The following is a 25,028-nucleotide window of genomic DNA, read 5'->3' on the forward strand; positions in this document are numbered from 1 at the left end:
CCCTAGATTTGAAAATATCTCCTTTCCCCATTGGTCCTTCTGGTCAGATGCCAACTAGGTTAATTGAACTGATTAACCCCTTACAGGTAAGTGATTCTGTATCTCTGGCCAAGAGGGATTAAATGTTACTGCATACATAAAGATTGTTACCCTTCCCTTTATATTTCTGACAGGTGGTTTATTGAATTTACCCAGCAAGAAACCAGACTTGAAACATGTTTGATGGTTTAACCCTGTCTAATTGTGGTGCTACAAGCAATGAAACACGGGGGACTCACGTGCCACCCATTTGCTGCATGTTTCCATTGCTCCCATCATGCCCTGGCAGGTCGGAAGGCTGAGCAGTGTGTGTGGGGGAGGGGGGGCAGGGGGTCTTGAGAGATCCTGACAAGCCCCCATAACAGAGAAACAAGCATTTAAATCAAGTGCAAAACACCCCACTCAGGGACTGATTTAATACAAACAAGAGGAAATACTTTTTCCACACAAAGCAACAGTTAACCTGCAGAACTCATCACCTGGGGATGTTGTGATGGCCCAAAGTATAACTAGGTTAAAAAAAAACCTAGATAATTTCCTGCGGGATAGGTCCATCAGTGGCTGTTAGCCAAGATGGTAAGGGATGTACCCCATCCTCCGAGTGGCCCTAAAACTCCAACTGCCAGAAGCCGGGCGGGAAAGACAAGGGGTGGATCACTCCAAAATTGCCATATTCTGTGACCACCCCCTGATGCTCTGGTACTGGCCAATGTCAGAAGACAGAACACTGGGCTAGATGGACCATTGGCCTGACCCAGTCTGGCCGTTCTTACGTTCTTATTATCGGAATCAGGGCCCATGCATGCTGCCGAGTCCCTCCCAGGCAGGCTCAGAAATCCCGTGCTGGCCTGTCTGGTTCCCAGAGAGTGTAGGACACTGCCTGCCTCTGCTCATGCTTCCCTCCTGTGATGGAAAGAGGGTTAGAGCAGCTGGAGATGAAGAAATCCTATTAGCCCATCAGCCAAGGCCTGGCATTAGCTCAATCTTCAGCACCAACAGGGGGCGCTGTACAAACAAGCTCAGCCCCCTTGCCCACATGCTAATCCTCTGCTCCTATACAGCCCCCCTCCAGCCACAGAGCTCCCTTTGCTAGCCGGAGTGGGGGCGGCTGCTCCTTCAGCTCAAAGGCTTCGGTGCTGCATAAGGTCCTGGGTTCAAGTCAGGCTCTGGTTGGGTCCATTTGGGCACCCATAACCTGAGGCTACTTTACAAGCGTGGTGTTGGCCCAGTGAGGGGCAGAGCTTCCTGGCCATGGCATGTGGCTCAATGGGGTCCCTGAGCCTCCCTCTCCTGTCCTATCTGTTGGGGTGTCTAAGCCCCACCTCCGTGGCCCATCTTTGTTGGGGTCTGTAGGCCCTGCCCCTCATGACTCATCTTCACTGGCGTCTCTAAGCCCCGCCCCTCATGTCCTGTCTTTGCTCAGGTGTTTATCCCCTCGCTGAGGCCGGGGGGGCGACAGAGAAGAGACGCTCTCCCCCCACATCCTTGCCCCTGGCACACCCCCGATTTATTCCGGGTTCTGCTCCCGCTTCTCTTTCCATCACTTTCCCAATTCCCCACACTTCAGAAATGTCCCCCTCTCCCCTCAGCCTTTCTCTTTTCTGATTGCCCACTTCTCACATTCAGTAGCCCGTTCCCCACCCCCGCCACCCTATCCCTCCCCTCCCCCCCATTTCTAACCCTCCCCACCCTCGGGTCCTCCTCTTCCATTCCCCCAACACACATGCTCCATTTCTGCCTCCCTCTATTTCTCCTTCCTTCTCCATCCCCTCTTTCTTCCACTCTCCCCACCCCACCCTCTGGGGGTGCTTGGCACAGGACACTCCTGCCCCCTTCGGAAAATGCGTGGGTGAGATGCCAAGGGAGGAGAGGGGAGAACAGAGGGGAGAGGTGAATATGGGGAGGGAGAGGGGAGCATGGGGGGGAGGGGTGAATTGGTGGGGGAGGGGAGGAATCGGTGGGGGAGGGTGAATGAATTGGGGATAAGTGAATAGCTGGGGAGAGGGGAGCATGGAGGAAGGGGGTGAATGTGCTAGGGGAGAGGGGAGCATGGAGGAAGGGAAGTGGGCGAGGGGGATAATTGGGGGGTGGGGTGAATAGTTTGGGGGAGGGGGTCAATGTGCTAGGGAGAGGGGTGAATTGGCAGGGGAGTGGTGAATTGATGGGGGAGGGGGAATGAATTGAGGGCAGGTGTGAATAGGTGGGGGCAGAGGGAAGAAAGGGGAGGGGTGAATCAGCAGGGGAGGGGGATGAACTGGGGGGAAAGGGAGAGCAGGGGAAGGGGTGAATAGGTGGTGGGAGAGGGGAGAACAGAAGGAGGGGTGAATTGGCAGGGGAGGGGGATGAATTGGGGGGAGAGTGAATGGGTGGGAGAGGGGGATGAATGGGGGGGCAAATCGGTAGAGGAGGGGAAGAACAGGGGGCGGGGGATGAATTGGGGGAGGGGTGAATCGGTGGGGGAGGGGAAGAACGGGGGGGGATGAATTGGGGGGAGGGCGAATCGGTGGGGGTCCTCTCGCAGGCTAGTTGCCAGCTTTGGGGCTGGTGGTCCAAATGGGGCTGGGCCGGTGGGAGGATGACGAGAGGGTGTAGCCAGTAGACACACAAATGGGAACCTGGCAGAGATGGGGAAGCGGGGGGTGGGGGTAATCCCCTCCCCCAGCCATCATCGCTTCCGATCGGCCAGCTTTTCCCGGGGCGGGTAATTAACCACGGGCCAGGAGCGCCCTAGCCAGCAGGGCTGGATTCGGTTCACCCCGGCCAGGGTGGCGAAGATTCGCCCTCACGTGGTGTCCTTCAATCAAGTTTTCCCTCCGGCTCACCCAGAAGTTCTGGGCCAGAGGCAGGGCTGGCTGGGGACCCTCCCCGGCCTGTGTCAGGCTAAGCTGATCCTTCCCTTCGAAATCTAGTCGCCCCGGCTTCCCCCTGCCAGATCTGCCCCGGGGGGAAGCCAGGGGACATGGCAGGCGACCCAGGCCGGGGAAAGGCTGCCTCTTGGCGCCCCAGCTGGGCCTGTGCCAACAAGGCCGGCGCGGGGTGTGCTGCAGTGTGAGCTCACTCAGCGCTCCAAAGAGACATGTTTACTCGCCCCCAGCTCCTCCCCTTACCCATGTGCTCCGCAGAGCTGAGCTCACCCCTTTCTCCTTGTCTGAAATGTGTGTCAGTGGGGCATGGCTCGGGCTGGGTCACATGCAGTCAACACATGAGCCGTCTACGAAGGCATGCCAGCGCCCGACTCCTCCGCTCCCCTCCTGGCGAGGAAACCAGCGCTTGCTAATCCCTGAGTGAACAAGCAACCCTCACCCACATAGATACAGAGAAATCGCCAACCTTAGCAGCCCTAGTTAGAAGCACGTGGAAGCTACAATCGTCAGCCGGGGCTGCCTTCTGGAATCTAAAGGCATTTGGGCAGCTGGCGGCTCAGGAGTGAATACACCCGAAGGAGCAGCGGAGGAGAAAGCCGGGTGGCCAAAGACAAACCCCCCCACACACAGCCCCCTAACACTCCTGCCTGCCTCTCCGAAAGGGGCCCGGGTGAAATTAAGGACGAGCAAGACAGAGATCACCATGGATAACAGTCCTGGTAAGAGAACAGCTTTCTGATCTGCAAACTCTTAAGCAGCACGGTCATGGATTGCCGTAGGGAGCCGGGATGTGTTTGGCGTGGGGGGGTGGGGGCTTGCAGACAAATAGCTGACGCACCTGGGGAGTTCATCGGTGCTGTATTTATTTCAAGGATTCTCTTGCAGCTTCCAGAATGGGCTAGCTGACAAATAAGCTACTTCATCTCTGCTGCAGCTCCGGGGTGAGGAACAGGACAGACAAATAAATCAGAATCCCCCCCCCCACACCTTTGCTTTATTTCCCTTCTCCCCACAAAACCCACTTGCGGGGGGGAGAGGCAGGTGGAGTTTTCAGAGGCTGGAATTTGTAAACTGGCAATATCTTGGGGTTTTTTTTCATGGCTGAAAAGCACAAAAGGTTAAACCTGGGAGGGGAGGCTTTGTTGGGGGGGGGCTGGGGGGGGGTTCCAGGGAAGGTGCTGAGCCTGGGGGGGGGGGGGGGAGAATGGTTCTGTAGATGGATGGAGGCAGAGGGAGGATGCGGATCGGTGGTGCATTCTGTTTGATGGGAGAGAGCCTGCAATCCTCCTCTAACCTGTCTCCAGTGATTTCCCCCATGGGATCGGCACAAACCAAGGTGTGTGACACCAGGTCCTTCCAGACATGGCCCGGCTCTCAGGAGGGTGGCAAGAGGAGCTGGCTAGCTGGGGCTTGGGTGAGCGACGTGGGAGGTATGGCATTGACCTACTAATGGGGAGTTTGGGGTCGACTGAGGTTCGGGTTGGGATTTCAAGCAGGAGCTTGAGATAGTGGGGCGGGTGGGGGGGGCAGTCACCGCTCTCATTTCCACGACTGCTGTGGGTGGCCCGACTCCGGATTGGCACTGGCATTGATCGAGGGCAGGATATGCCCACGGGAAGTAGGGATAATACAATGCAGTTCTGCCCCCGCCCCACCACTAGCCTCTTGGCAAAAGCTGCTGCCCTGTGGCTTGTAACCAGAGTTCACATGGGGGCTCCTCTCTCTGTGTGCAGGGGCACGGGAACCCCCTCCCCTCTGGGGCAGGGAACCCGTCTTCCTGTGTTTGATCCTCCTGCGTAAATCGCTTCTAAGCAGCTTGCAGCACTGGGAGGTGGGGGTGGAGGGAAGCCATTGAGGTCATTACGGTGTAACGGATTCCACTGAAATATTAAAATCAATCCCATAACGGCCCCCACCCCAGAGGCCACAGGACCAGCTGGGGGCACCTCATGATCATTTCTGGGATCGCCATAGCGTTCGCAGGTCCTGGCATCGCTTCGGTGGACTGAGGGGGATCCACGCCATGGCACTTGGACATGATGTCATTGTGGCATCTTGCGACGTCACCGTGCGGTGTGGCGATATCATGGTGGGTCACATTGGTGTCTTGATGATGTCACGCCAGGGCGCATTGGCATCTTGAGGATGTCACCAGGCTGCCCAGTGATGTCACACTCAGGTCGTGTCGATGTTTCGAGGCAGTGCTTTGAGACCACCGTGCCATGGGTGACAACACACCAGCTCACGTTGGCATCTTGATGATGTCGCGCCAGTGCTTGTCATGATGTCACATTTGGGTCACATTGGTCCTTTGAGGTCACTCTGCCACGTGGTGATGTCACGCTGGGTTGGTTTGCGTTTCGACATCACCTTAGTAACATCCAGTCGTACTGAAGGCCCCTCGTGGCTGTCAAATAGGGGTATGGAGGGAACTGCACACATCCAGCTACTGAGTCGGCGGCAGGTGGGCACCAAGCGGGAGAAAGGGGGAGAGGAGGGACAAGTCTGCAGCCACCGGAGTAAATCGAAGCAGTCAGGGGGATGCGGCAGCAGATTTATGTGAAGGAATGCGGCCATTAATTTTCCCCAAAAGATCACAATTTTCTCCGGGCCCTCCCCATATCTATCTGTCCATCCATCCCCTTATCCATTCCCCTCCCTGCCCATATTTACCTGCCGATCCATCCCCTTATCCATCCCTCTCCCTGCCCATATCTACCTGTCCATCCATCCCCTTATCCATCCCCCTCCCTGCCCATATTTACCTGCCGATCCATTCCCTTATCCATCCCCCTCCCTGCCCATATCTACCTGTCCATCCATTCCCTTATCCATCCCTCTCCCTGCCCATATCTACCTGTCCATCCATCCCCTTATCCATCCCCCTCCCTGCCCATATTTACCTGCCGATCCATCCCCTTATCCATCCCTCTCCCTGCCCATATCTACCTGTCCATCCATCCCCTTATCCATCCCCCTCCCTGCCCATATTTACCTGTCCATCCATTCCCTTATCCATCCCCCTCCCTGCCCATATTTACCTGCCGATCCATTCCCTTATCCATCCCCCTCCCTGCCCATATTTACCTGCCGATCCATTCCCTTATCCATCCCCCTCCCTGCCCATATTTACCTGTCCATCCATCCCCTTATCCATCCCTCTCCCTGCCCATATCTACCTGTCCATCCATCCCCTTATCCATCCCTCTCCCTGCCCATATCTACCTGTCCATCCATCCCCTTATCCATCCCCCTCCCTGCCCATATTTACCTGCTGATCCATTCCCTTATCCATCCCTCTCCCTGCCCATATCTACCTGTCCATCCATCCCCTTATCCATCCCCCTCCCTGCCCATATTTACCTGCCGATCCATCCCCCCTCCCTGCCCATATCTACCTGTCTATCCATCCCCCCTTGCCCATATTTACCTGTCCATCCATTCCTTATCCATCCCTCTCCCTGCCCATATCTACCTGTCCATCCATCCCCTTATCCATCCCCCTCCCTGCGCATATTTACCTGCCGATCCATCCCCCCTCCCTGCCCATATCTACCTGTCTATCCATCCCCCCCTGCCCATATCTACCTGTCCATCCATTCCTTATCCATCCCCCTCCCTGCCCATATTTACCTGCCGATCCATCCCCTTATCCATCCCCCTCCCTGCCCATATCTACCTGTCCATCCATCCCCTTATCCATCCCCCTCCCTGCCCATATCTACCTGTCCATCCATCCCCTTATCCATCCCCCTCCCTCCCATCTATCTATCTATCTATCTATCTATCTATCTATCTATCTATCTATCTATCTATCTCTGAGGCACCCTCTGTGTCCCATAGGATCCTAGCTGTCTCCTTTTGCCGTCCACTTGTGTGTCTGTCTGTCCAGTCCATCCCGGGGCAATGGGACTCACACCCCCTGGCTTGAAGTGGTTTCCCTCCTATCCAGGGTTTACAGTTTGGTTCAATGGCTCTCAGCCCCCTGCTCTCCAGTGGCCACCTGGGCCATGGGGCAGTTCCCAAACATGCCCGTGCGCTATTCTTGCCTCCTGCCCCCTTCCCCCGGCGGCCAGGGCGCAGTGCTGGCGGCTGTGTCTTTTGACTGTAATTCACTCCGGCTGAGCTGTACATGCCCGAGGCTTCCCCGGTAACTCACGCTTAGGGGAAGATTGCCGGTGACTCAGAGGATGTCATGCAGGAGGGTGGGTGTGCGGGTGTGAGTGAGCACGCACCCAGCCCCCAGCCAGGTCATTGAGCCCTGGCGAGCTGGAACGTGAGTGTTGAACTCACCAGTCTGTCTTAGGCGGATCTCATTTAGGAGGCTAAGGGCCTCAATCTTCTCCTTGGGGTCACGTGAAGTTCAAGGTGTTGGACACATTCCACAGCAGCCAGGGAGGTGCTTATCCAACCGGTCGCAGCTGCTGCGACTGCCGAGGCCACGCTCACTGTTGTCCCAGGAGGCTCTGCTTGCTAGGGGTGGGCAAGAGGTAGGATGGTCAGAGCTCTTGGAGTGGTACTTGGGAGAGCTGGGCGGGGCTCTATGCACAGCTCTGCCACCGATTTGCCGGATGACCATGGGCACATCACTTAATCCTCCCCTGTGCCTCAGTTTCCCCCATCTGTAGAACGGAGATGGCCCAGCCCTTCTTCGTGGGGGACATTAAATCCGTTAAGGATTGTAAAGTGCTCAGACAGTACAGTGGGGACAGTTCAGTGATGGGGACCTAGAGAAGCTGGGAGATGCCCATTCGCCCGCTGGTGGCGGAAGCTCATGGAAGATGGCAGCTGAAATCTACTGAGATACCTGTCTGTACCTGGTGCACTCTAAACAAGACAGAGAGACCCTGCCCCAAATCTAAATAGACAAAGAGTGGGAGGGGAAACTGAGGCATGGAGAACGGCAGGGACTTGCCCAGGGCAGGACCTGCTCTGTGTTACAGTAAGACCAGACTTGTGATTGGCCCTTCCTAATAGGGATTGTTTACCAAGGCAGCTGGTTTGTAGTGGGTCAAGACAGTTGGTTTATAGTGGCACCAGATGCCTTGGTGATGGGCACCACTCTACGCTGCTAAGTGAAATCCCAGGGACGTGCTCATTACCGGGGTGACTGCATCCCGCACAAGTGCAAACTGGGAGCAGCAGCTACCCCTCCCAGTGCGCTGAGTGCCCCCTAGTGGCAGTCATCATTATAGCACTGCTTAGTGCAAGGTGAGCTCATTGGACTGCACTGCCCTGTGTCCTGCATGAAAAATGGAGGTTAGCTGCAAACCTCACCGTCTGCTGCCTCTCGGTCCAAATCTCCCTGTGCTGCAGCACCTCTTGCTCTCTGTCTCCGCTCTGCCCCTCCCTTCCGGGACCGACGTGCACGGTGCCTCGCAGGCGAGCGGCCCCCGGGGTTTTAAGGAAGGATCAGAACAGGCCTCTGACGATTCAGAGGCGAGTGGATGTGCCCATTGCCCAGGCATTGTCCATCTCCCTGCAGGCAGGGGTGCCCACACAGCCTATTCCTCGCACAGAATCTGGATTTGGGATTCTTACAGGGCACAGCTGAGGGTTAATCCCGGGGCTTTGATTATTTGGGATGAGTCTGCTGCGGCCTGTTGTGGGACATCACATGACAGTGAGGGGGGTATTTCTGCGGGGGAGGGAGGGTGATATCACGGGCATGCCTGAACGGGCCTCTGGAAGAACCAAAGTGACAGCTTCTGGGTTATCCATCCAATACAGTCTTCTGATGCCGCTGGGAGCCTGGGCTGGGATTCTTAGAAGTGCCTAAGGGAGTTAGACTCCTACATCCAATGGGACTTAAGCACACATGAGGCACATGGGCTGAATAGGGACGGATTGCAGGATCAGGGCCTTTATCGGTGCCAGATGCATCCTCGGGCGTAATCCAAAAAGACTCATTTCTGTTCCCCAATAGCCAGGCATTTATGTCCCCGGGATGCGCTCTCTGCTCAGCTCTGCATTGTTATTACAGGCAGCTCCCCAGGTTAGTGGCTTTGTTCTTTGTCCAGCACCTAGAGAGGATGGGAGATGCCCGTTCTCCCGCTGGTGGCGGAAGCGCCTGGAAGACGGGATCTGAAATCTACTGGCAGGCCTGTCTGTACCTGGCAAACTCTAAGCAAGACAGAGATCCCCTGCCCCAGATCTACATAGACAAAGAGACGGTGGGGAAACTGAGGCACGGAGAAAGGCCGTGGCAAAGCTGGGACTAGAAGCCAGGTCTCCTGAGTCCCAGCGAGGCCCTAGGTCCATGTGCTCCCCTCGGCGCTGATGAATTGCACACCGGCGGCCACCAGCCCAATCCCTTTGCCTCCTGCATACCAATCACCCGGGCTTGTAGACACCAAGGGCTGTCCCTCCCTGCTCATAGTTGAATGGAGGAGTGCCTTATCCTCCCAGATACCAAAAAAGAACTGGGGTAGGTTGGCAGTTCTCCCTTGAAGCACCCAGAACGTTCTCCTCGTTCACTAATCAGCACGTTAATTAGGGAAAAGGGGGGGTGGGAGCCAGTGCTCGAAACAAATATCTCCAGGGGGGCACTGAATGTTGCCTGGGTGGCGGGGTGATTTTTTCCCCCAAAGCGGAGCTGGGGCCGGAGGAAAGCAGATGGCTTGATTGTTATCTCGGCCGGGATTTCTGCACACTCTTTGTTTCAGGGCTTTTTTATTGTGCCGCCGGAGCGTGGGGGGCTTGTCTTCCCTCCCAGAGCTATCCAGCTAGTGGGGAGATGCGGGGGTGTATATGCAAAGGTGGGGAGTTAGTTCTGGGCTGCCACTCCCCCCCCCCAGTCCCTGATCCAGAGGCTGCGTCACCTCATATATCTCTTCCACCGTCACGGTGACATTGACCTAATTTGCTCTCTCTGCTGCTTGTCTGCAGGCGGCGGCGGGGCACCCAGGTGCCAGGGAGGCTGAAACCGGCTTGAAAATGAATTGCGGTGGGCAGGGAAGCTGGCCCTAGAGAAAAAGGGAGCGGGGGGTTGCAGTTGGTTAGGCTGTCTCGTTTGCATGGCAACTGGAAAAGCCCTCTTGTCTCCAAGGCGAAGGGGAGGGGTTGCCTCTTGCCAGGTTCCTGCTGGCCAAGGAGATGCACCTGGCTCTGACCCGGGCATCATCTAGTTCATCCCCAAGATACGGGCTGGACACAGGGATCACCGAGGGAGGGTCTCTAGCTGAGGCCATGCAGGCATGGTGGGGGAGGATCTCTGGTCTGGGCCAGGCAGGGATCCTTGGGAGGGGGTCTCTTGCCCGGGCCATGCAGGGGTGGCTGGTGGACAGTCTCCGGGTTGGACTACACAGGGGATCAGATTAGATTATCGAAGTGGCGCCTTCTGGCCTCAAAATCTGCACCTCTGAAAAGAGCTTTTGCTGGAGAACAAATACCACGGGGAGCTGTCTGGTTCTCTGTTGCTTCCATGCCTTCCCCTGTGGGCCCAGCAGGCTTTAAAACAGCCCCTCCGAACAGCTTTTTCTTTCGTTGCTATGGCCGCGAACCACAAAAATCTAGAGCCAAAATTGGGAGCAACAGGGACCATTGCACAGAGCACTGGACCGGGATGCTGGCTCCTCTTGAAAGCTTTGCTAGTGGCTCTGTCTGCCTCAGTTTCCCTCTCCGTAAAAGCAGGGATAAGGCTACTCGCCCGGGGACCTGGGTAAAGCGCTTTGAGGGCCCCGGATCGGATTATGTTTGCAGCCCCTTCCCCAAAGTTTGGGGTGGGAGTAGTGATGGAGGGGATGGGATCAGACCCGTCTCTGCTTGGAAGGGATCCCCCACCCCGACTTTCATGACAGGCAGAACCAGAACGCAGATCTGGGTCCAAAATGGGGAACTCTGCTCCCCCATTTATTGTTACCCCCATCCGTTCATGTGCAAGGGGGGTCGCTCTGTACAGTGACTCCCCACTCACCTCTCCAGAGACCCCCCCATCCTGTCCCTGTCCCCCCTCACCCACGCCAACCTCTCCCACCCCCTTGTAAATCCAGCGCAGTCAGGCACCCCTACAGCGTGGGCTCCCCAATTGCTCAAAGGACTGTGGCAGGGGGCTGCCGAACACGGGAGGGGGTCCTCAAAGCCAAGGCAGGGCAGTCACCTCAGCTGCCAGCTTTTACTGCTCCCCCCCTTGGTAAAGCAGGGTTTTCCACTCATCTGGCTTGGAAGGAAAGTGTCCCCAAAAGCAAGAAATTGACTGGTTAAAATCCACCCGCAGCTCAGCTGGGAGCGAGAGGATGCAGGCTGCTTTGGGGCTTCCCCCAGGACCCCTGGATCTGTACGCTGCGGGGAGGGGAAGCCCCCCAGCATCAAGCAAGCCAGAGGCCAGGAGGCCAGAATTTCAGCTCCAATGTAGGCACTGATGCAAGTGGCTGCAACTCGGGTGTGTTGGATGCTGGAGAATCTGGCCCTGATTTTGTCCCAGTGTGAGCTGCTGGGTGTGGGGCTCTCTGGAAAAAAAATCAGTGCCTCTGTGCAAACTGAGCCCATGGGATCCCTGGCCTTGGGCTGTCTTAGAAACTCCAGCCCTAGATGATTGGAGATTTTGGTGATGGGACTGTGGAAGTAGTTAGACTAGGGCGGGCGGAGCGGGAGTCATTGAAATACGGTGCTTCTGATTATTATTCTTTGTTATTGTAGTGCAGATGTGCTCAAAAGTCCTAGGCACAGAGCAGGACCCCACACCAAGAGAACATCACTCCCCCTCTGCTGAGATGCAGCCACCTCTGGGCCGGGGCATGGCAGCTGATTCTCTCGTCCAGATCTAAGCCAGCCCCCGCCCCTGAGAGCTGGCGATCCTGGCTGCCTGCCCTTGTCCCCGGACGCCGGACACTCGAGCTCTGCGGGGCGCGCTTGCCCTGCTGTCTCTGTTCCCAGACCCGCGCCTGTTCGGAAGCTCCAGCCAGCCCGCAGATGCACTCTGATTTGCTTAACCTACTTAAGCCAAAAAAAGCGCGAGGCAGTTTCCTCCCCCCGCCCCTCGCTCCACTGGTGAAGGAACGTGCTGGAAGATTAAACCCTGCACGAGTAGCTAGTGTCTCCTGGCAGCGTAGCTAGACGCGTGTTCCCTTTCTGGGTAATCTCATTTATTTACACTTTGCCATATGCAGAGACGCAGCATCCCATCTTGCGGGGCGGGGGGCTGTTCCCCCGCCCCCAGGGGCCCCAACTTGTCCTCTTTTTGCAGGAAGTTGCTTAGAGCTCAGGCACCTGAGATGGGTGTAAACGGAGACTTGTGCCAGGCAAGAAATTTGGAGCTGGATTTTCAATGCCCTGAAATTCAGGGGTGTTCTGGTCTGGGCCCAGCACGATGAGGCCTGAATTGGCAGAGGCTTCTGGGCACTGTGACTAGTGAGGAGCTCTACAAGCCAAGGAAGTTAACACCCTTTGTGTAACCCAGGCTGCAGGAGGGAAATCACCTTCATCCCAACCCCCTGCAGCACCTATGTGACATGGGACGGAGTGGGGGGAGAGACAGATTGGATTGAAGATACCAGGTTGTATCTTGGCTTCTGCTGGGGGTCAGGAACTCCAGGTCCAACCCACGCCCCCAACGAACTCCAGGGCACTGGAGATACAGCTCCAAATGTCCTGTCTCGCTCCAGCGAGGAGTCCCAAGCCGGGAACCCGAGATCTGACCTTCAGTTGCTCGATGCGACAAGTTATTTTACTGTGGGTGAAACTGACCCACTTTCTTGCTCCAAATCAGTGACAGACATCAAAATCTCGCAGAGTCGCAGGTATGTGTGTGAAACCCCCCCACGCTGCCATGAAGAATAGGCCTGTAGTCCAAGGCTTCCCCAGCGTGGAAAACACACAGGCAGAAGGGACACTGTGGGGGGGGGAAGGGTGTCTGATTTTCAGGGCTGCCACCCCCTTGACTTCAGCTGGAATTGTGGGGTCCTCAGCACCTCTAAAAACTCAGGCAGTCTGCAACATTGGGGTACCCGGAGTCAGCGAAGCCAGGATCAGAAAGGGGTCAGCATGACCTTCCCCCGCCCCCCCCCCCCCGCCTTTGTTTACCCATGAACCTAAATTTGTTTTTGAGTCTTTTATTTATTTATTTATTTATTTGGTATTTGGCTGCAGTTCTGGACAGATTGCAGGGGGAGGCGGGGAGAGTTTAAGAGACACGTGTGGGACTGCAAAGGCCAGCTTGGATTCAGCCTCTAAATAACTCTGAAAGCCAGAGCACACACACACACACACACAAATGTGCTTCCCGTGTCTGGCGAGAGAGGATAATGGGGTTTAAATGCTGCAAAGGGATGGCGGGGAGCCGGCCCGGACTGTGAAATGTACGAGGACTCCCCCAGCTGCTGGGAGCTGGGGAAGCTGCGGAGTGTGACATGCCTTATAAATATGTTCGAGAGCGCAGTGGGATTTGCCTTTGTCAGGAGAATTCAGGTCACCAGGTCCAGGAGGCAGCAGCTGCGTTCAGCACAGCGCTGAGGAGAAGGTGTCTTTATGATTGATTTCCCCCCGCTCCCCAGCGCCGGTGAAACACACACTGCGGCCTCTGCTGCCTTCCCAGCTCTGGGAGCTCGCTGAAATCAGTCCCCCGGTGGTGGTGATCTTTTTTTTTATTTATTTATTTACCCGCCGCCCCTTTTCCGAAAGCAGCGGGTCCCCGTGTCAGATTGTCGAATCAGCAAGGCCATTGTGCTAATCGCCACTCTGGGGCGGCAGGTGCCAACCAGGCTGGAAATGGCTGCAGCGAAACAGAGACGGGGAAACTGAGAGGCCCTGGTGACCATGGCTAGAGTACTGAGCTAGGCCTCAGGACAGCTGGGCTCTTCTTCAGCTCTGCCACTGCCCGCCTGGGTGACCTTGGGCAAGTCACTTCCTCTCTCTTGGCATCTGTTTCTTCTGCCACTCTTTGTCTATTTAGACTGGGCACTTTGGGGGGCACGGAGCCCCTCACTCTGTCCGTGCAGCGCCCAGCACAACAGGGCCCTGATCTCCATTGGGGTCTCGACATGCTATGCTAATGTGAATAGTGGCTCATTTATCAAAGAGAAATTGACTGAGGCGTCTAAGGGGAAATGGATCTAAATCTGAAGGGGGAATGTCCCACTGGGGGCTTCCCCTGCATTCCCAGCGCTTGAAATCAACAGGAGTTGTGGGTTGCAGGACTGGGTCAGTGTCTGGTTTGGGATCCCGCAGTGTAAGGTCCTGCAGTTGGATGGGGCCAGGGCTGTGGGATATGCAGTATTGCAATCTGCCCTTTGGGGATCCCGATCCCCCAACATCCGCTGCCCAACCACCATTCCTGTAAGATGCCGGCAGCATCCCAACAGGAAAGCAGGCCCCCGTCTGTATCGGACCTCGAACCCAAGCCACTGGGGCGAGTTCAGATCCAGGGTTGTCGAATCCAGACCGAGCCAAGGGGAGAGAGCTGAATTATAGGCTGCTTGTGCGTTGTGGGGCTCTAACCCCCTTTGGAAGGGGCCATGATAGCGAAGCAGGAAGCACCAGGCGTGGGGCTATTTGCTGATCTGCCGGCTGCAACAGCAGGGCCCTGTCGGGGGGAGGGTGCCCCCGCAATGGGACAGCCCCGTTCTGTTAAAGGCCATCAGACAAGTCCAGGGTACCCAGCAGCCGATGGGCCATGGGAGCTAGGGCCTTAGCAGTCCCCCCCCATTAACACTTCCAAACCCTGGCACACACCAGCAGCTCCACTGGTTGGGAGAGAAAAAGCCCTGGAGAGAGTCCTCGGGGCAGCATGGAACCCCAAACGGAACCGCTGGGTCCAGATCTAATCCCAGAACCCAACATCTGCGTCCCAGCCTGGATCCAGAGCCAAACTCAGAACCCGACGGCTGGTCCTGGTTCCAGACCCAAAGCTGAACCGCAGCAGCTGGGTGTGGAGTCAAACCCAGCAGTTGGCTTGAAGATGTAAGAAATCTGCCGTCCGGCTTTGCAGAAGGAGTTAACGCCAGCAGGCTGACGGTCCCAGCTTCTGTCCCTCGCCCAGACATAGACTGGACCCACTGCCGGGCCTTGGCACCAAGCGACGGACAGACCCGAGCCGAAGGGGAGCAGGGGAATTTACACCTTGCTCAAAAATAAATGTTTAAAGCGTTGTCAAGATTTTGGATGAATGTCAGGGCCAGGCATGGGCAGGAGCATTTGTCTGGATGCAAAACCCCAGCATGGTAATGGTTAACGCCTGGCACTGCGGTGTGGGGGCAGACCTGCCCTCCACCCCCGACTGTTTGCATTAGTGCCACTAGAAAGCCTAAAGGGTTTTGTTTGTTTGTTTGTTTAAGAGCTGTTCATTTCCCCCTCCTGTCTGGGAATGGTCCCAGAACTGGGAGGGGAGTGGGGACTAGTGGTTAGCGAGGGGGGGGGAGGCGAAAGGGGGAAGGTCTGGGAGCCAGGACTCCTGGGTTCTGTTCACAGTTCTGGGAGTAGGGGTAGTGGTTAGGGTAGCCAGGATGCCTGGGTTCCGTTCAGAGCTACAGGAGGGGAGTGGGGTCTAGTGGTTGGGGGAGGGGACTGGTAGCCAGGACTCCTGGGTTCTATTCCCTTCCCTCTCTCGGCACAATGGGAGGGGGGGCGGGTAGCTTTGAGATGCAGCCCCCGTCGGTCGGTCTGTCCGTCCGTCCCCTTTGCACACGGGCACTTTTGCTGCTAATCCCCCTCCCCCCATTCGGGGGTTAGGGGGGCGTCCGAAGGAGGCAGCTTTGGGTGCCCCCCCCCATCGCATTGCGCCGAGCCGGAGCGATCGCTCGCTCCCCACCCACCCGAGCGCGCCGGGCCGCCGCAGCCATGTGAGCAGCCGGTCAGGTGTCCCCGGGGCTGGCGCGGCGCCCGCCCGCTGCTGTTCCCGGCTCCGCGCCCCGGGCGGACACGTGCGCGCCGTGACCTGATTGTGGGTGGTGCGGCGGGGGGGCCGTGTCCTCTCCTGCTCCTGTGGCCGCATCGTCTGCTGCCCCCGCCCCCCGGCGCGCCCTCTCCTATCCTTGCCCCTCCCTTGTGCCCCCCTATCCCTCCCTTGTGCACCCGGGGTGCCCTCTCCTGCCCCTGCCCCTCCCTTCTGCTCCCCGCCCCCCATTGTGCCCTCTCTTACCCCCTGCCCCTCCCTTATGCCCCTGCCCCCCGGCGTGCCCTCTCCTGCCCGTGCCCCTCCCTTGTGCCCCCCGCCCCCGTTGTGCCCTCTCTTACCCCCTGCCCCTCCCTTATGCCCCCCACCCCCACAGCGTGCCCTCTCCTACCCCCCACCCCTCCCTTGTGCCCCCCGGCATGCCCTCTCCTACCCCTGCCCCTCCCTTGTGCCCCCTGTTGTGCCCTCTCCTAACCCTGCCCCTCCCTTGTGCCCCCTGACCCCCGTTGTGCACTCTCCTACCCTCTGTCCCGATCGTGCCCCCTTCTGCCTCCTGTCCCACGTCCTGACCCCTTCTGCCTCCCTCCTGTTGTGTCCACTCCTACCCCTGACCCCCCTTGTGCCCCCTTCTGCCCCCCCATCATGCTCTCTCTCCTTCCCGCTGCAAACTCCAGCATGCAAAGTGGGACGTACGGGTGTGTCTGCATCCCAGACATCCTCTCTGTCTGTCTGTCCCTCTGTTAGCTAGATAGATGGGTGTCAATCCTCTCATTTCTGCTGCCAGCTTGGATTTTAATCAACTGTACATGAGGAAGGGGAGGGATTAAAAATTGCACTGGGCTACTCCAGTCCAGCCCCTCCCAGTGGGGGTGCTGTGGGGAGCAGAGCAGGAGCGCTAGCTGCGGGGGAGCTCATGGCTACTCCAGTCCAGCCCCTTCCAGCAGGGGGCGCTGTGGGTGTCAGGCTAGGAGATAACTATTGCCAGCCTGCCTGCACGTTCCACACACTGAGCCCTGCGGGCAGAGAATTTGATGGGACTCTCCTGCCCTGGGAGCTGGGGAACGCAGGGGCGGGGCAGGGGGCTGGAGATGAACCTTTGGTCTGGGGAACTGTCTAGAACAGGGCTGGGTGGAGATGGAGCATGGCACCCGTGCTTAGGTGGGGGTGGGCCACAATGGGAGGCAGAGGGGCTCTTGCACAGAGAGGGCATGGTGCCATGCCCCTAGCCTGGTGAGTATTCCTCGCCGAGGGCAGGGGGCTCATTCAGGGGGCAGGATCTACCTGCTTTAGGATCTAGTGAGGACGCCCTGGCCGGGTCTGGTACCCAGATAGAACCCAGCAGTGGCTACCAAAGGTACTGGGCTGGAGTCTTGTTTTGCAGTGGTGGGCACTGGCAGGCTGAGCTGTGGGAGAGAAAGAGGCTGTGTTACCCGTGGCTGTGTTACTCTGGGGCACTAGGGCACACAGCTCCCCGGGGGCATGACCCCGACTGCAGCCCGATCTCTCTCTGCCCCCCAGGCCGAATGGAGCTGATGGCAGGAAAGGGATGGGAGGAGGCCTAGCGCCTCCTCCCATCCCGCATCTGAGTTTCACCCCATAATTTTCAGGGAGCAGACAGCAGGAGAGGGGCTCGGCTACAAGTATTTGCTCTGAGCTGGAATTTGGGCAGCGGGGGTTGAGTCCGGGCAGTGCCTGCCGGGTTAAAAGGCCGGATCGGGCCTTCTTAAAATCAGGCGCAACTCCCGAAAATGCCAAGGGGGGAAGTGCTTATTTTGGGCGCTGGTGGGTTTAAACGCCCTGGGCTATCGCGGAGGGGAATGTATGCCGGCTCCTACTGTGGAAGAACCGGTTCCTGCCGCTTGCAGGTAATAATAATGAGCTAAGATTTGAGTCAGAGCAGCAGCTCTTTTCCTGATATAGGTCACCAGGAACGTGCGTGCGTGTGGGTGCCCACGTGCGCAAGGGGGCGAGGTCTCCTCCCCGCCTCCGTGGGCTCCCGCCACAAAATCTTCACACAGTTTGCTGTGACTGAGGGCGGAGGGGCCTCTGCTAATGGAAAAGGCAGAACTGGGATGGCAGGAGGGGGCTTGCGGGTGGGGACTGAGGGGCATGGACAGGGGCTGAGTCAGTGTACGACCTGAATTTGGCTCAAAGCTCTCGCTCAGAACTGGGCCTGTGGGGAGATGGAATCTAGGCAGCTGGCGCCCCCCCCAGCCAGGGCAGCTGCGCACGCCAGGTGTCTCTGGGAATCTTGGCATGACCCCTGCCGTACCCGCGGACCCCTGAGCCGGCTCCCAGCAGGATGATCCGGGTTTGCATTTTGTCCTCTGTTTGTTTGCCCTACTTTCCGCAGCACGTGCCTCACTGCCCCACATTCCCCGCAGCCTCGTCTCAGGGCTGCCCGGCGGCTGTGTGTGTGTGTGTGTGCGCGTGTGCGCGCGTACACAGGCTGACACTGTGTTCCTCCCCCGCCCCCCCATGCTGCAGCTCCACGTGAGACACTGGGATGGCTCCAGGGGACTCGGATCTCCCCGTCTCCCAGCCAGGTGGGCTGTAGCCGCTCCCTGGTCCCGTCCCCTCCAGCTATCTATGGCCAGGGGAAGGGAAGCGACCCTGAGTCTGTGCAGGGCTTTGGAGGCTGCATCCGCCCTGCCGCGGGTGATGGGGTTCATCAGTTGCACAGATTTCGCCCTGCCCTGTGTCTCCATGTCTTTCAATCTTCATCCTCCCCTTTCCTTTGCCCTGCCTCCTGTTCTTTTGTTCCCCCAGGAACCCCAAGATCACTCCCCCATCCCCATCCCAAACATCCAACGCTGCCCCGATCGTATTAAACCCTAGCAGGCCAGAGCCCTGGGGGATGGATGCCAGCCTGGGTTCCCAATACGCAGCTCCCCTGCCCCTACAGGAGGCCGCAGACCCTGAGCACCCTCAAGCCAAGATTCCCCATCTGACCTCCCCTCCCACTGCTCTCTCTGCCCCAGGCGGCGTGATCCTCTACGTGGGCTCCACGGCTGGCTCCAGCCCCACCCCGGGCAGCCCACCCGGCGGCTACCTGGTGCCCTCCCCACAGCACTCCCTGCCCTCGTCGCTGGAGGAGCTGACGCTGACCGAGATTGGGGCCATCAAGCCGCAGGGCTCCAGCTCGCCATCCTCGCCTAAGGTGGCCTTCCAGTTCCCGGAGGGGGTCAGGTACCCCAGCAAGGGCCAATCGCCCCCCACCCAGAGCAGAGTTGCTACGGCCAAGCAGAACGGCATGACCGGCACCTTCAATAGTGAGTGACCAGGGCGCAGCTCTGTCATCATCCCCCTGCTCCAGCTGGGGAAACTGAGGCACCAAGAGGGGAAGGGACAGCAACTCAGCAGTAGAACCCAGGAATCCTGACTCCCAGCCCCTCTGCTCTAACCACTAGACACCACTCCTCTCTCAGAGCTGTGGATAGAACCCAGGAGTCCTGACTCCCAGCCCCCCTGCTCTAACCGCTAGACCATCCAAAGCAACAGGAATATTGGGAGGTAGGGTACTCTCACATGAAGCCACCGGGGGCCAACCTGACACACAGCTGGGACCATGCACCCCCTCTTTGGGGGGTCCCCAGTCCTGTGGGGCTGGCAACCTAGTCTGGCTGGAAACGGGCATCTCCAAGCGGCTAGTTAATGAATCTGGGCAGTAGTGGGGAAGGGGATGCGTCTTAGGGGGGCAGGTGGGACCCTGGGGCTGGGCAGATGGTTGGAGGGAGGGGGTGGCGCTCCTATGGGTCGGTCCCTTCCTCTCCGTTGGGGGGGCTGCAGTGGGGTGGGCAGGAAGGGACCCAACGAGTGTGATGCTCACCCCCACCCCTCCTTGCAGAGACGGGCGGGATGGTGCTGTTGTGCAAGGTGTGCGGGGACATCGCCTCCGGCTTCCACTACGGCGTCCACGCCTGTGAGGGCTGCAAGGTGAGGAGGTGGGGCCAGGGGCGGGGCTTCGGGGCGGCCGGGGACCGAGTTGAGGCAAGGAGCCTCCTAGCAAGCTGCGGCGTCACCGTGGTGCCGTTTCCCGGGGCGACCCAGCTCCGAGGGGAGCTCATTGCCAGCACAAACAGCCCCCCAGGCTGAGTGGGCCGGGGGCTGGCGGGCAGGGCGGGGCAGGCTGGGGGGAGCACAGATGGGGCAGGGTTTGCCTGGCGCTGACTCCTCGCCCTGTTGGCCCCCTCCAGGGCTTCTTCCGGCGCAGCATCCAGCAGAACATCAACTACAAGATGTGCGTGAAGAACGAGAACTGCATGATCATGCGCATGAACCGCAACCGCTGCCAGCACTGCCGCTTCAAGAAGTGCCTCGCCGTCGGCATGTCCCGCGACGGTGAGCGCAGGGATCCCGGCCTCCCGCCCCCACCCCCACTCCTCCCCCGGCCTGGTCTGGTCTGCCCTTGGGCACGGCCAGCGTCACGTCTGCCACCAGCCTGCTCCCTGCCAGTGCCCCTCAATCCCGACCCACAGCCCCACCTGCTGTCCCAACCCTGGGCTCCCCCCACACCCCCTCTGCCAGTGCCCCTCAATCCCGACCCACAGCCCCACCAGCTGTCCCAACCCTGGGCTCCCCCCACACCCCCTCTGCCAGTGCCCCTCAATCCCGACCCACAGCCCCACCTGCTATCCCAGCCCTGGGCTCCCCCCACACCCCCTCTGCCAGTGCCCCTCAATCCCGACCTGCAGCCCCACCTGCTATCCCAGCCCTGGGCTCCCCCAACACCCCCTCTGCCGGTGCCCCTCAATCCCGACCCACAGCCCCACCTGCTATCCCAGCCCTGAGCTCCCCCACACCCCCTCTGCCGGTGCCCATCAATCCCGACCCACAGCCCCACCTGCTATCCCAGCCCTGGGTTCCCCCCACACCCCGTCTGCCAGTGCCCCTCAATCCCGACCCACAGCCCCACCTGTTATCCCAGCCCTGGGCTCCCCCCACACCCCCTCTGCCAGTGCCCCTCAATCCCGACCCACAGCCCCACCTGTTATCCCAGCCCTGGGCTCCCCCCACACCCCCTCTGCCGGTGCCCCTCAATCCCGACCCACAGCCCCACCTGCTATCCCAGCCCTGGGCTCCCCCCACACCCCCTCTGCCAGTGCCCCTCAATCCAAACCCACAGCCCCACCTGTTATCCCAGCCCTGGGCTCCCCCCACACCCCCTCTGCCGGTGCCCCTCAGTCCCGACCCACAGCCCCACCTGTTATCCCAGCCCTGGGCTCCCCCCACACCCCCTCTGCCAGTGCCCCTCAATCCCGACCCACAGCCCCACCTGTTATCCCAGCCCTGGGTTCCCCCCATACCCCTCTGCCAGTGCCCCTCAATCCCGACCCGCAGCCCCACCTGTTATCCCAGCCCTGGGCCCCCCCACACCCCCTCTGCCAGTGCCCCTCAATCCCGACCCACAGCCCCACCTGTTATCCCAGCCCGGGGTTCCCCCCATACCCCTCTGCCAGTGCCCCTCAATCCCAACCCACAGCCCCACCTGTTATCCCAGCCCTGGGCTCCCCCCACACCCCCTCTGCCAGTGCCCCTCAATCCCGACCCATAGCCCCACCTGTTATCCCAGCCCTGGGCTCCCCCACACCCCCTCTGCCAGTGTCCCTCAATCCCGACCCACAGGCCCACCTGCTATCCCAGCCCTGGTCTCCCCCCATACCCCCTCTGCCAGTGCCCCTCAGTCCCGACCCACAGCCCCACCTGTTATCCCAGCCCTGGGCTCCCCCCACAACCCCTCTGCCAGTGCCCCTCAATCCCCACCCACAGCCCCACCTGTTATCCCAGCCCTGGGCTCCCCCCACACCCCCTCTGCCAGTGACCCTCAATCCCGACCCACAGCCCCACCTGCTATCCCAGCCCTGGGCTCTCCCCACACCCCCTCTGCCAGTGCCCCTCAATCCCGACCTGCAGCCACACCTGGTATCCCAGCCCTGGGCCTCCCCCACACCCCCTCTGCCAGTGCCCCTCAATCCCGACCCACAGCCCCACCTGTTATCCCAGCCCTGGGCTCCCCCCACACCCCCTCTGCCAGTGCTCCTCAATCCCAACCCACAGCCCCACCTGTTATCCCAGCCCTGGGCTCCCCCCACACCCTCTCTGCCAGTGCCCCTCAGTCCCGACCCACAGCCCCACCTGCTATCCCAGCTCTGGGCTCCCCCCACACCCCCTCTGCCAGTGCCCCTCAATCCCGACCCACAGACCCATCTGCTGTCCCAGCCCTGGGTTCCCCCCACACCCCCTCTGCCGGTGCCCCTCAATCCCGACCCACAGCCCCACCTGCTGTCCCAGCTCTGGGCTCCCCCCACAGCCCCTCTGCCAGTGCCCCTCAGTCCCGACCCACAGCCCCCTGCTATCCCAGCCCTGGGCTCCCCCCACACCCCATCTGCCAGTGCCTCTCAATCCCGACCTGCAGCCCCACCTGCTATCCCAGCCCTGAGCTCCCCCACACCCCCTCTGCCAGTGCCCCTCAGTCCCGACCCACAGCCTCCTGCTATCCCAGCCCTGGGCTCCCCCCACATCCCCTCTGCCAGTGCCCCTCAATCCCGACCCACAACCCCCCGCCCTTCTATCCCGGCCCTGGTTCTCTCTTGTGCAGACTGTCTGAATTGTGCTGTCTGTTTCTGATCTGCCACCAAACCTCCCTTTCCCCAGGAGACCCACATAGGAATTTAGCTGGGGATGGGGGAGGCGGCTTGGGGCGAAAGGCTGGTGCCCTGCCCCCCTGTGGCGGGACCCCACATCCCCCTGAGGCCCTCCTGCTCTGCCCAGTCAGCAGCTGCCCCAGCTGATAAATGGGAGCTCTGTGCTGGGGGCTGATTTATGGCTCTGAGCACGGATGTGGGTGGGGGGAGGGGCAATGGTGTGGGGGGATGCCAGGGCCAGACTGTGATGAACGGTTCAAGCTTCTCCCATCCGCTCATGATGGATTTGTTAGACTTTGAAATGGCTCGTCAGCATTAGCGTGCTAAGAATGGCCAGGGAGGGGAGGGGTGCAGTGTGAGGGGGTGGCAGAGAGACCTGGAGATGGGCCGAGACCGGACCCAGATCTATGGAGGTGGGCTTGGATCAGCACCAGAACCATGGAGAAGGATCAGGATTGGGGCTGAGACCACACCCAGATCCATGGATCAGCACCAGAACTACAGAGATGGGCCGGACCGTGATGAGGGCTGGAACTCGAGCCGTGGAGATGGGTCGGGACTGGGACCAGAATCAGAACCAGGGAGGAGGACTGGGACTGGGACCAGAGGTTCCCCACCTGGACCTCTTCACTGGGACTTTTGCCTCCCCTGGCTTCCCTCCTCCCTGCCCCGATGGTTCTGGCTCTTTGCTGGTTTGGGACAGGGACACGTGAGAACCAGCTCCCTGGATCTCAGCACCATCGACACCCAAATACATGGGTCCCACACACCCGTCCAACCACTAGTCAGGGGGTGGGGGCAGCAGGGGCCAGGCTCCTGGGTCCCGCCTGTTGCGTTGTGCCAGGTAAAGCTCGCTCACTGGTCCAGAGCGCAGGGCGGAGGGGCACACAAAGTAGATCCTAAGGGTGAGCAAACAGCCCGGGGATCTCGCCTCCCTTGGGCCGGATCTTCACAGGCAGGTGGGGGGAATCAGGAAGGGAACTAAACCCCAGGACTGAGCAGCAGCCTCGGCTCAAGGGCTCCCCAAAGCCCCAGGGGCTGTAGGGCAGGAAAGGCCCATGGCGTGGGGTGCAGAGAGGGACAGGGGCCGGGGGGAATAGGGGGAGATGTGGTATAGACTGGGGAGGAAAGGGATAGGGATGGGGAGTTGGGGGTGCGGGAGAAGGATGGAGGAGGGGGGAGGGAAGGGAAGGAATCCCAGGGCGCTTTCCCCCCCACACGCCCTGCCAGTTCCAGGCCCATCTGGGGCTTTGCGGGGGCAGCGGGATCCTGTGTGCGGGAAAGGAGGTTTCTGGGTCACGGCTGCCATGTGCAGCCCCCGCTCCAGCTCAGAGTATGGCAGCAGCTCCCAGAGCAGGCGTCAGCCTCCAGACTCTCCCCCCCTCCGCACGCTGCTCCCCACAAAGCCCCGGGTGGGCGTGAGAACCAGGCTGTGTCCTGCCCAGCACGGGGCTCCTACATCTTCCACACGTGCCCCCTCGCATGAGGCTGCAGCACTGGGGCCCGATCCTGCTTCTGTTGCCATGTTACCGGGCAGGATCGGGCCCCTCTGTGCTACACCCGCCGGGGGCGCAGTGTGGGGAGGGGGGCATCCCTGGGGATGCTCCTCCCGCTCCCCTGTGATACACCCCTTCCCCACCCAGCACAGGCAGGGCTGGAAATCCACTCCCTGGAAAGTCTTTTCTTGGGTCAGTGTTATTCTGCTGTCGGGCCTCAGGGGGACAGGTGGGGGAGGAACTGGAGGCTGAGGAGAAGGAAGATACTTGTTATCATCAGCCAGAGGTCTCCAAGCACTTTGCAAAGGTGGAGCAGTATCACTCTCCCCAACTTAACAGATGGGGAAACTGAGGCACAGAGCAGGCAAGTGTCTTGCATAGCAAATCGGAGTTGGTATGAGAACCCAGAAGTCCTGGCTCCCTTCCCTTCCCCTGCCCCCAACCACTAGATCCTCACTTCTTAGGGCTGAGAATAGAACCCAGGAGTCCTGGCTCCCATTTCCCAATTAGACATCACTCGCCAAGTGTGGGAATAGAACCCAGGAGTCCTGACTTCCCTTCCCCCTGCTCTAACCTTCTAGTCCCACTCCGCTCTCAGAGCTGAGGATAGAACCCAGGAGTCCTGACTCCCAGCCCCCACTGCTCTAACCACCACCCCACTACCGTCCTGCACCCAGGAATAAAACCCAGGACTTTGTAGCTGCATGCCAGAGATCTGATCTGACACCAGTGCAGCCGCATTGACTTTAGTGAGTCTCTCCTGATTTGCGTCTGGCCTCAGGTCGGGACTTGGGGGAACCCCTGGGTGGTGAGACCAGCGGGCAGGAGCAGAGGGAGCCACGCGGTCTGTCTGTCTCAAGCAGCCTTAATAAAATCTCATACTCTCCCCCTCCCCCCGTCTCGGCCTAGGCAGAGGTGCTGGACGGTCCTATAACAGTAGATTGCCCCAGCCCCTCTGTGCGTCTCCCATGGGCCTTGGTGCTGCTCCTGACCCACTGACCTAGTTACGGAGAGAAGTGGAGCAGAGACGTGCCAGGCAGGGGGTGATGTGGGCAGGAGAAGGGGGGTAGGCAAAGGTGCCTGTGGGGCCACTGGGGGGGGGGGAGGGAGACATCAGCCAGTGGTGTGGGAGGGGCGCATGGGGGATTATGTAGGGGGT

General features: G+C 59.5%; 1 protein-coding gene across 1 annotated transcript in view; it reads left to right on the plus strand.

Annotated features, from left to right (window-relative positions):
• Positions 1-3,187: 3,187 nt before the first annotated feature.
• LOC128828288 (nuclear receptor subfamily 1 group D member 1-like) overlaps positions 3,188-25,028 on the plus strand; it is a 29,752-nt gene continuing 7,911 nt past the window's right edge. The window contains exons 1-4 of the mRNA XM_054012817.1: positions 3,188-3,622; positions 18,711-19,001; positions 19,577-19,665; positions 19,926-20,070. Coding sequence (XP_053868792.1) covers positions 3,607-3,622; positions 18,711-19,001; positions 19,577-19,665; positions 19,926-20,070 — 541 coding nt within the window. The 5' untranslated portion in view covers positions 3,188-3,606. The remainder of the gene's footprint in view (positions 3,623-18,710; positions 19,002-19,576; positions 19,666-19,925; positions 20,071-25,028) is intronic.

Source organism: Malaclemys terrapin, chromosome 23 (genome assembly GCF_027887155.1).
Source record: "Malaclemys terrapin pileata isolate rMalTer1 chromosome 23, rMalTer1.hap1, whole genome shotgun sequence".
Lineage (NCBI taxonomy): Eukaryota > Metazoa > Chordata > Testudines > Emydidae > Malaclemys > Malaclemys terrapin.